This window comes from Accipiter gentilis, chromosome Z (assembly GCF_929443795.1).
Source record: "Accipiter gentilis chromosome Z, bAccGen1.1, whole genome shotgun sequence".
Classification (NCBI taxonomy): Eukaryota; Metazoa; Chordata; class Aves; order Accipitriformes; family Accipitridae; genus Astur; species Astur gentilis.
In genome coordinates this window covers 15034785-15045471 of record NC_064919.1, presented here as the reverse complement: position 1 = coordinate 15045471, position 10687 = coordinate 15034785, and the positions used below count along the sequence as shown (strand labels likewise).

Sequence of the window (10687 nt, the reverse complement as noted above, 5' to 3'; positions counted from 1 at the left end):
CAACTGAGATATTCTATTTTAAACTGTCTAAATGTAAAGTCAAGTTTTATGAAGTAGCTTTAACATAACAACTGTGGTGACTGCAAAAAGGGAAAATAATATTTTACAGCTAATACAGTAGATCCAAGATGTTCAGCTCAAAAGGGGAATATTGTTTCCTATGACTCCTGCAATTGTTACACTTTGATTTAGACTTAAGATTAAGTCAAGATGATCAATGTTCAAGTTACATTTTTCATTAGACTAACAGAAAAGAAAATATGAAAAAAAATGGGCAAGCTTTTCTGGCATGCGAGTTCATCATCACATACCCATCTGCCTCATCTGTGTCAGATGTGAAGGATTTTGTGATCAAGACCCCTTAACTTTTTTTGCTCTAACTGAACTGTCTGAATTACTACATTACTTCCAGCAAACCCTGTTTCTCCGATCCTTAGTTGCACACTTGTGCTGTTACACTTCAGATGAACTTTGAGATGCATATCCTCACAGTCTTGATTATGGCCTTAGTCACAGGTTTTCTCATTTGATCCATTGCAGGTTCATGTATAAGGCAATCCAACAGGTTATTCAGGATTTACAGTGCTTAACAACAGATCAACCCCCTCCTGAGAAAACATCAAAGAAGCTACCTTTAGGAAACATGTCTGTGAAATAATGTGCCTGTCTGTTGAATTTTGGTTGCCTACTATACAATTGTTCTTGAAGCTTTAGCTTTTTAATGTTGTGCTCTTTAACTGTGTTTGTACATGTGCTATTTTAAGACATTTATACTCGCCTAACATTTTGGTTTTGTTATTGTGGGATTGCTTTGTTACAGATTACCTCTTTACGTGAAAATTGTCATGAATTTCCCAGACCAAAAATTAATGTTTAAATTAATAAACATACTCTGGTAACTCCAAGAAATGGTATATTAAGAGATTACAAAATGTACTTACATTTGCAGGGAAATGATGGCACACAGCAAAAAATGCTTCGTTTGGGGACTGCAGCACTACATGTTAGGCAAGATACACAAAGCAAGCCAGGAATATTTGGGTAGAAAGACAGCTGCTGCTACAGGGTACTGTGATATCTGACCATTTCATGATATAGTGTTGTCTGAGCGAACAGAGGGCATGGGGGACATTGGATTCCATCCCCACAGGAATTGTCCTTGGAAGGTGTCTCCCCATAGAGACATGCAGTGGCAGCACAGGCAATGGAGGTAATGTGTAAAGGAGGTAAAGAAAAAAAAGTACAACACATAGCAAGATCTTAAAACAAGTTTTTTGTTTTTTTTTTTAATTGACACAAGCATCTTGGCATTCTTAGGCCGTCATGCATTTGTGCAGTAGCTTTCAGTAAGGATTTTCTCAAGCTAGCAAAACTGTATGTTGCTATCACAGGTTGAGTGTGAAAAAGGGAGAAACATCTTTTACAATACAGTGGACGATTTTTTTCTGTCTTCTGACATAAACCAACTAAATATCCTCTTTTTGTCAGTATTATCTTGAAAATGAGTAATTGCTGTTGATCATTTTAAATGACACTGTTCTAAAACTCTGTTGTGGTACACGTTGAGCATGTGTGTACATAAACACACAGATATATTTGTGTACTATAAAATCTGCTGCTGGGATCACCAACAACTAGAAAACCTTAAGGATGTCACCAGGATGAAGTTTCTGTTTCAGTGAAAGGATGTTAAATCTATGCCTGGGAAACATGCCAGACGGGTCCATGGGGTACAATCTTTTGAGACCAGAGATGTAGAAAACAAGTATGTGCCTAGCACAGAACTCAGAGCTGACTTGCTATCTACAGCAATAAACCTCAACTACATTGGTCTGAGTGCTAAGTGCTCCCGATTCATCAGGGAAATAGTAAAAGCATGTTAGAGATTTCAAGACCCCTTGAAGAGAAATTGTGTCTTCTGCTAAGAATTCAAAGCTGCTCAGTAGATGATACAATTCTTTTGGCATCTTTTTCTAAGCTAGAATGGAAGCCCTTAGAAAGAATAGCAAACGGAAAGAACAGCATGTAGTAGCACTTCACATTAAACCTTTGTTAAGCCTGCCTTGGGTTTTATGAAGTGCAAGTACTTGGGATCTACTTACACCAGAACTCGGCATACAATATAAAATGCCCTACTAGGGAACTGAATGAGGGATCGCAACTGACTTAAGTCAGCACCAACTGCTGTACTTGCCAAGACAAATGGAGACTATAGCCACATAACCTGGGTCACATGAATCACAAGATTTCTGTAATGTTTATTATTATGATGTACCTTGGTCTCATCAGGCCCTGACCTTAAGCACACTTTAAAAACTACCGAGTCATGTTCAGGTTGCAGACAGAAAAAGACTAATTTCAGTCTGCAAACCTGTTTCATTAAAAGCACTGTACATTGAGCTATACATTAATGAATCGTTGGATGCAGTCACTTCTCTGTAACATACTATGCTAAAGTAATTACTATGGAAGAGTAGCCACATAGATCAGTACTAAAAAGGTAAGTGTTAATGCTTTAGGAAATGTTATAACCTTCTGGTTCCAAGTGCGTGAAGTTTTTTTGTTTAAAGAACAGATGGTACTTAGGTAGAAGGGATACTTCTAACCCTTTTGAAAACACAATGTCAGCCACCGTGTTACCTATCTGGCCACTGCGCTTTTGATCACCGCTAGCTTTCTACAACTTGCATTCGGTGGACCTCTACCTAAATGGGATAGTACCACCAATGTTGTTTGAAGACACAGCACAACGTGGAATTTATCAGACTGGAAGGCAACACGTTTGAATCTGGAAAAAAAAAAAAACAGACCCAGAAGAAAGATAAATGGACACTGTGGTGCATTAAATAAAGAAGAAAATTGTTGCATATCTCTGCACAGAAAATGAGGTTCTTCATACAGATTCTTTCTGTGTAATGATGGGCACTTGTTTACCCTGGTATTTTCGGCTAACTCTCCTCTTTAATTGGCATTTCCCTAATCTTGGAGTTGCTGGCTGAAGGCTGATCAGGGTCTTACTGAATTGTACAGTGCCTTTAATGGGCTCCTCTGCTGTGATTCCTACTTGTTTGCATCGCATCCCATGAAAAATAGTGAGTGTCACACTTATGCAATACTCATGAAATAACACAGGAAAGCTGTGATCTCCTGTTGACATTAGCAGTCACTGGGATATGGATGTTTGATTTTTTATTATGGATATTTTCATGCTTGCACCATTCCTAATGGAGCATGTCTCTAGAAGATAGCAATACATCCACCAAATCATTAAGGACGAATTTCTGGGGCAAAACGTTGCTCCAGAACCACGTTAAGGTGTTTACTGTGATGTGTAACCTGTTGCTTAAAGCTTCATTCATACCAGGGGCTAAGAACAGCAGCTGTAACGATTTTTAAGCATGTCTGAGAGGAGACTCTCCGGGACAAGAGAGAATTAAGCCGAATGTCTCTCTGCTGGGCCGACTATGTGGACTAGAGCAAAGACTAGAACGAGACTAGTCAAATCAGCATTAAAGATTCCCCGCACCTCACCCCCGCTCCGGCAGAGCATCTTACAGATCTATTCCGATGTTTTGCAGGTGCCGCTGAGCACAAAGGCAGTGTTACCTGGATGATGTAGTTTGCTGGGACTTCATGTCATCTACTTCGGACAGGCTCTCTGGTTCCGAAGAGCGGCCAAGGGCAGAGAATGGAGGCCCTCACGTTGTCGAAGCCGGCTGAGAGCCAGGGAAAGCCGGTCAGGATTAAGCAGTAATTGCGGAGGATCAAAGGCACTTGTATAAACGGGTGGATTGCCTACGTCTGGCAAGAGTCTCATTCCCACCTCGCTACCCGAGGAGAAACCCGCAGCAGAAGCACGGCAGCGTCCCGAGACCACTCCAAACGCAGCAGGCGGGACGCCCAGCTGCGGAGCGGCTGCCGCCGACAGCCGCAGCCGGAGCCCGAGGCGAGGGAGCCGGTCAGCCGGTCAGCGGCGCCTCGCAAGACTCCCGGGGGGCGAACCCGGAGGCTGGGGACCACCCGCTGCGGCCGGCGGGGGCGGTGGCGGGGCGCGCAGTCCCGCGGGGTGGGGCGGGGCGGGGCGGGGGCCGGGGGCGGGGCCGGGGCCGGGGCCGGGGCCGGGGCCGGGCCGGGCCGGGCCCGGCCCGCCTCACCGCCAAGGGACGGCCTGCGGCGGCTCCCCGCCGGAAGGGGCGGTGCCCCGTCGCCAGGCGGCCTATCAGGGCTCAGCCGGAAGCACGCCTCGCCCTGGGCGCGGGCCTGGCCGGCGGGCAGCGGCCGGCGCCGGCGGGGCGATGCCGGGCAGGAAGTCCTCGAAGGAGAAGAAGCGGCGCCGCTCACGTTCGTGCTGTCCGGAGGGAGCCTCGGGGCCGGGTGGCAGCGAGAGGAAGCGACGGAGCACGGAGTCCAGCCACGGTGCCCTGGAGGTAGCGTGGGAAGCAAGGAAGGAAGGAAGGAAGAGGGGCGGCCGGCCGGCTGGCCTCTGCTTCCCCCCGCCCCCGCCTCCCGTGGAGCTCCGGCGGGCGAGGCCTGGCCCTGGCCGCTGTCACGGCCGTGGGGCGGCTGCGGGGAGGGCCGGGGCCGGGGGCGGGGGGCAGGCGGCCGTGGCTGGCTCCGGTCCGGAGCTGCGGCGCGGAGGGAGGGAAGGAGGGAGGGAGGGCCGGTCACGCTGGGGCGAAGCTTGTCAGCGTGCGGCTGTGCGGGGGTGGGGGGGGGTGGGGCGAGGGGGTCGTGGCGCTCCTGCTTGCGGGCCTGTGGGTCTGTCCTAGAAGGTGCTGGGGCGCGAGTGCACAATTCCGCGTGACACGCGCTCCTGAGTGAACGGTGGGCCTGTCAAGGTGTGTTTCCAGCCGGCTGCCTTTTTTAACCCATCCGTGGAAGATGGGTCTTCTGATACGAAGCCCGCTTTTATTCTCGGAAGACTGTGCCGCGCAGGGAAGTGTATTGCCCATTTCCTTACTAGGGAGGGTAGCTGCAGACTGTGAGATTAGTGATTTAACTGCACAGCAAATCAGAGACACGGATTTCTTCAGCCTTAAAGCATGCTTTCATGTATAGGCAGCAGCTAGCTATTTGCAGATAATGTTTTCTGGCTAGTATTTAAAAGTACTTTTTGCCTCTTGAGGCTTTTAAAATTTCCCCTAGCATAAGAATGGCTTCAGTAACCAAAAATATAGCTTCTGTAATGCAGCTGCCTTTCAAACTAATACAATATTTAGAAGCCCAGAAGTCTGCCTTAAGATATACTGTGTGATTATGAAGGGAAAACTGTTGCAAGTGCAGATGAAGCTGTAAGTTTCCTTCTTCTCTAGTTCACTAGAAAATGTGAAAATTGTACTTGCCTGCCTTGATTTTAGGAAGCAAAATGCAATGTACTATCTGGAGAAAAAGTGGAAGAAGCTGAACAACCCAGTGATATAGAAGAAGGAGGATTAGATCTCAGTGTGTCACTCAAACCTGTCAGTTTCTACATCGCGGACAAAAAAGAAATGCTTCAACAGTGTTTCTGTGTCATAGGGGAGAAAAAACTACAGAAGATGCTGCCTGATATTTTAAAGGTACTGAAATACACTTACCATTTATATACTTTTTACGAGCTTGAATGCTTGTGTAACAAAGCACATTTATCTCTCAAGTGTAGTGGACTTCCAGCTTAAAACCTGCCTGTTATTTCTTAAGGAAAGATTATATCAAGTCTCTGAAAGTGAGACTTTTTTGAGATTTGATATAGTTATTCCAGTTTAGTCCTTTTTGCGCTCCTCAGCCATTGCTGAACTGCAGGCTGCTTATTTTTACACCGTCTGTCCGTACTGATTCGTTAAATGCAAAAGAAGTTTCATAACTGCATGGAGTAAATTCAGTGCTGTTGTTCGCCAATGACTATGCTGATTTGTTAATAAAAGTTTTGTTTCTGTTTGTGTCAGCTGAATTTCTTTGTATGGTATTAAGTTAATGTCTGAGATAAGGCAGTAAACCCCCTTCTTAATAAACAACTTCTGAAGCTGTAACTTCTGTGGACTTTAGTGGTAGTATAGCTGGAGCTTAACTGGCTTAGGACATATGCTTTTTGGGTCTTGTGAACTGCAGGACTTGGTAAAAATAAATTAGGCTAGCAGCCTGTACAGAAGAAGAAATGCTATTTGTGTGATGTTTGTTAATAGTTTAAAAACCTTTGTCTTTAATTTTTATCTTTGAGTTATACTATTAAAGTAAGTGAGGCAGGAATTCTTAATTTTATACATGTAGTGAATGGCGTACAGTCTCATCTGTTTCTCACCTCTGGGAGAAGAAAAGAGGTCTGGAGTAGCTGGAGGCAAAGGCATTACTGAGTTTGAAAGGAAGCTGCCTGGTCATGTAGAACCAAACCTACAGTACAGTCGTGAATGTTACAATAAGTTCAGCACTTCCTGATTTTGGTACTTCTATGGGGTATCATAGTTCATTTGAAAGTGTGAAATTATCACTTATTTCACCAAGAGGACACCAAGTAGTATGAAAGATGTGAAGGTAACTGGAATACCCATAAAATCTGTGGCAGTGTGTGGTATGTATCAAGCATAGAAATGGATCACAATTTACATATTTTTTGTTTTCTTTATTATGATATGCATCTGTTGGTGTGTTGTCAATAGCAGTGTTTGCTTCAGTTGGTGAACTTGGATTCAACAGTTGGCTCTAGTCTTTGCAGGCTTAATTATGTAATCCACCTGCTCCCAAGTGATGGAGAATTAGGAGTAATCAGGGCTACAGTTGTTTGCTGTTCCATGCTTCACATGTATGGCCAAGTATTTCTGCTGCTCAGTGTTGCAGCTGCAGTGAAAACTCCAAGCCATGGGTCACGTAACTGATAGTGTGTATTGCTTAATTTTTCAGAAAAAACCCACACACGCTGTTTCTGGTACTTGTCAAAACTGAAACACCTACTTGCTGTTCTTCAGCATGTGCATCACTGCAGGTTAAAATAGGGAAGGGACTTGCAATCTGAATTAACCCTTTATTCAGTACAGTTGGAGTGCTACTTACTGTTCATAATTACTCTGTCCTCACAAATTTTTAGTAGCTTGTGGTCTGTCTTATTTGTCTTCTTAGAACTGTTCCATGGATGAAATCAAAAGGCTTTGCTTGGAGCAGTTGGAGCTGTTATCTGAAAAAAAACTGTTGAAGATACTTGAAGGTATGAAAGAAACTTAAGCACCACTGTATTCCAGAGAATAGTCTGCCTCTAAACTGGATTTTCACTCCATTTCTAGCTACTAATACATATATTGTCGTGGTTTAACCCCAGCCAGCAACTAAGCACCACGCAGCTGCTCACTCACTGCCCCCCGCCCTGCCATCCAGTGGGATGGGGGAGAAAATCAGGAAGAAGTAAAACTCATGGGATGAGATAAGAACAGTTTAATATAACAGAAAAGAAGAAACTGATAATGATAAAACTAATAAAATGACAACAGTAGTAATAAAAGGGTTGGAATGTACAAATGATGCGCAGGGCAATTGCTCACCACCGGCTGACCAACACCTAGCTAGTCCCCAAGCGGCGATTTTCTGCCTCCACTCCTCAGTTCCTATACTAGATGTGGCATCCCATGGTATGGAATACACTGTTGACCAGTTTGAGTCAGCTGCCCTGGCTGTGTCCTGTGCCAACTTCTTGTGCCCCTCCAGCTTTCTTGCTGGCTGGGCATAAGAAGCTGAAAAATCCTTGACTATAGTCTAAATGCTGCTTAGCAACAACTGAAAACATCAGTGTTATCAACTTTCTTCTCACACTGAACTCAAAACACAGCACCATACCAGCTACTAGGAAGACAGTTAACTCTATCCCAGCTGAAACCAGGACATATATATACACACACTAGTAAGTATATGTTTAGTGTGTATATATGTTGGCATACATTTGTATTAGTATTACATATGTACACATGCTGACAGTATATATAGTGTGTGTATATACATATATATACACACACACACACATATGCTGGTTTTGATCTTTTAAGCTTGGATGAAAACATCTGTTGATTTAGAAGCTATTAAGGACACATTCAGAAAATGGTAGTATAAGCTCCTTTTCCTTAGTACCCAAACTAAGAACAAAGCTTTTGACTTGGTGGGAAAAACAAAGATAGGAGTGTAGAAGTATTGTTTGAATCTGTTACTTTAGGTAAACTGACGTTAAGTTGCCTCCTGGTTCTCTGCAGGGAAGGTCTGACATGCTGCAATACCAGTTTAATTGTATGAGCAATTGCACTGGAGTATTTGGTGTAGTTAAAGGATTCTTGGTGGATCCCTCTGCTCTGCTGAGGCACATAGTTCATGAACTTTGATTAAGGATACAACATTCTAGCTTTTCAGTATCTTACTGAACTTCCACTTGATATTTAAGGGCTGTAGAATTTATTTGTAAACTTATTGCTGTCTTCTCAATTAAGTGGAACTCTTCAGATCTTCAACACTGCAGAGTACCTTCTATTAATTCTGTCTCCTGTGCTTTATTTTAGTGCCCATAGTATTATACTAGCCATAGTTATTCTGTTTTTTTATAGTACAGTGGAACTGAAAAATGCCAACCACGTGGCTAGCAGGAAGCTCAAAAATGAAGGTTTTGGGTTTTGACTAAGTCTAATGTTTAGAACATCTGCTTTAACTGGGAAAAACCCCCTCTCCTGCTGATTGCAATAGAGTTAATCATTAAGAGTAAGCCTAACTGTGTAGTATTAATTATATAACCTGCCTAAATTTTCATGTTTGAAACTGTATATCTAGGCAAGGTTGGAGCTGATTCTGATACTGACGAGGAGGCAGATGAAGGAGACAAGACTGGAGGTGAATCTGTCAGTCAGTGAGTAAAAGACAAAACATTTAAAACTTAAGAATACTGAACAATACAGGGATTTTTCATGAGAAATTATCAAATGTAATGTTGACAGACCCAATTGCTATATCCTTAATTATGTGCTTACTTTAGTGGAATGACAATAAGCTGTGACTGCCAGCAAGTACTGAACTTACAAACGTGGCTTTGTCACTTTATAACATTAAATGTGTCTCGAGCACATAACTGGGTTTCATAATGGTGTTGCCACTCATCAGTTGAGTTGTGGTAATTGAACATGTGCACACTCCTAGCCTGCAGCAGAAGTGAAGTAATATGATTTAGGTTAACCCTCTTTGAGTGAGCTAAAGCAGATTGAGTAACCCATTCCCACTTGGGTCCGTGAATTGTGTAAGTGTATTTTCAATTCATCTGAGATGTGTCTCTTCTCGTCCTCTCTTCTTTCTGGTCCTTCATTCCTGCCTCGGTTGAGGCAGTACTGACACTCACCTGTTCCTATGTTTTCTGTTAGGGATGCTGTAGAATGTCTAGAGTTTCAAGAACAGAGACTTCTGGTTTCTTATTTTTAGGGTGGTGTCTGTCAGTTTTGTAAAGGCCAACACTTTTTAACCTTTTCTTAAAATACTTGTCTGTTTTTTAAAGAAAGTCTTATGTAGTATATTACTAAGTCACTTCTATATTGAATGGGTGAACTTTTTCTGACAGTTTCCCATGGAACTAATGAAGGGGAAAAGAAAGTTGCTAGTTATCACCCATAATGTATTGAATTTTATGAGTAACTTGCTTGTAGAAGACAAAATAAAAAGCTTTCCTATTTTCATTGCAAACCTGATACAGCTGGTCTACAGATTCCGTACACAAACTTAATAAACTTCTGATACAATACAGGACAATACACCAGTGTTGGGCAGATTAAAGTACCTCTTAGTCGCTGGTTTGGTTAGTTCATCTAGACCTGCTAAATGGGAACAAATGGATGGGAAAAGTAGTGATAGTATTCAAAATTGCACATTCTCATCGGTATTTTTGATTTCAGAGACCTGGTTTCTGATCCTGTCTTTGATTCAGAACAAGTTATGAAGTTACTGAATGAAGTAATTTTCTTTGATCACATCTCATCATACATCATACAAATATACTAGAAAATGGAGTGATACTAAGTTAAGTGATGTTTCAGTTGTTCTCATGTGATACAGTTTTAATATCCTCTGGCACTATTTCTTCTAGAGTTCCATGTAGAGCTGGTCTGTGACGGTATCCTCCCCTTTGCTATTTGTTGCCTACATGATCTGTGAATGGTGTCAGTGCACCCATTTATGTGGATTAATTTTCTTACTTTGGATATTGCCCTCTGGCTATTTAAAAAAGCAAAATAAAAAAATTAAAAAAACCTACAAAATACACTAAATATGAGGTCTTTTTACATAAAGGAGTCTGTTAAGTGATTGATGTTTTGCCAGGAAACTTCTAAATAGAATGAGAAGACAAAATTGTTGGCTAAGGAAACCATGAAAAATGCCCCAGGATTTTGATGTCTGGAGAAATTACGTGATTTTTTTAAAGACCTAATTCACAAGCTTTTTACTGTTGCAAAATACATGAAATGCTCCTCATCTAAAAGAGGTATGGCAGAATTAGTGCTGCTAGATTTCAGGAAGGTAGTTCTGTAGCTGCAAGGTGTTTCAGAGCTACTGTTGAGACATGTATTTATGACCGTCAGCTACAGTAGATTGAGTAAAGTTTTGCTTATATGGAAATAAAGTAATGAATTGAACTGGTAAAAACCTAAGCAGAGGAAATTGTTATTGTCAGTTAATGAATAAAACAACAAAATAAGGAAGGCAAGCA

At 42.5% G+C, this 10687-nt stretch overlaps 1 protein-coding gene across 3 annotated transcripts in view; it reads left to right on the top strand.

The window, feature by feature from the left end:
- Nucleotides 1-4258: 4258 nt before the first annotated feature.
- Nucleotides 4259-10687, top strand: part of CAAP1 (caspase activity and apoptosis inhibitor 1) — a 33225-nt gene continuing 26796 nt past the window's right edge. For all 3 annotated transcript variants that reach the window (XR_007505061.1, XR_007505062.1, XM_049794918.1), the window contains exons 1-4: nucleotides 4259-4427; nucleotides 5358-5558; nucleotides 7090-7174; nucleotides 8770-8845. Coding sequence is in view for 1 of the 3 variants with exons in the window: in XM_049794918.1 (XP_049650875.1) it covers nucleotides 4296-4427; nucleotides 5358-5558; nucleotides 7090-7174; nucleotides 8770-8845 (494 nt within the window). In the remaining 2 variants the exon portion in view is untranslated. The remainder of the gene's footprint in view (nucleotides 4428-5357; nucleotides 5559-7089; nucleotides 7175-8769; nucleotides 8846-10687) is intronic.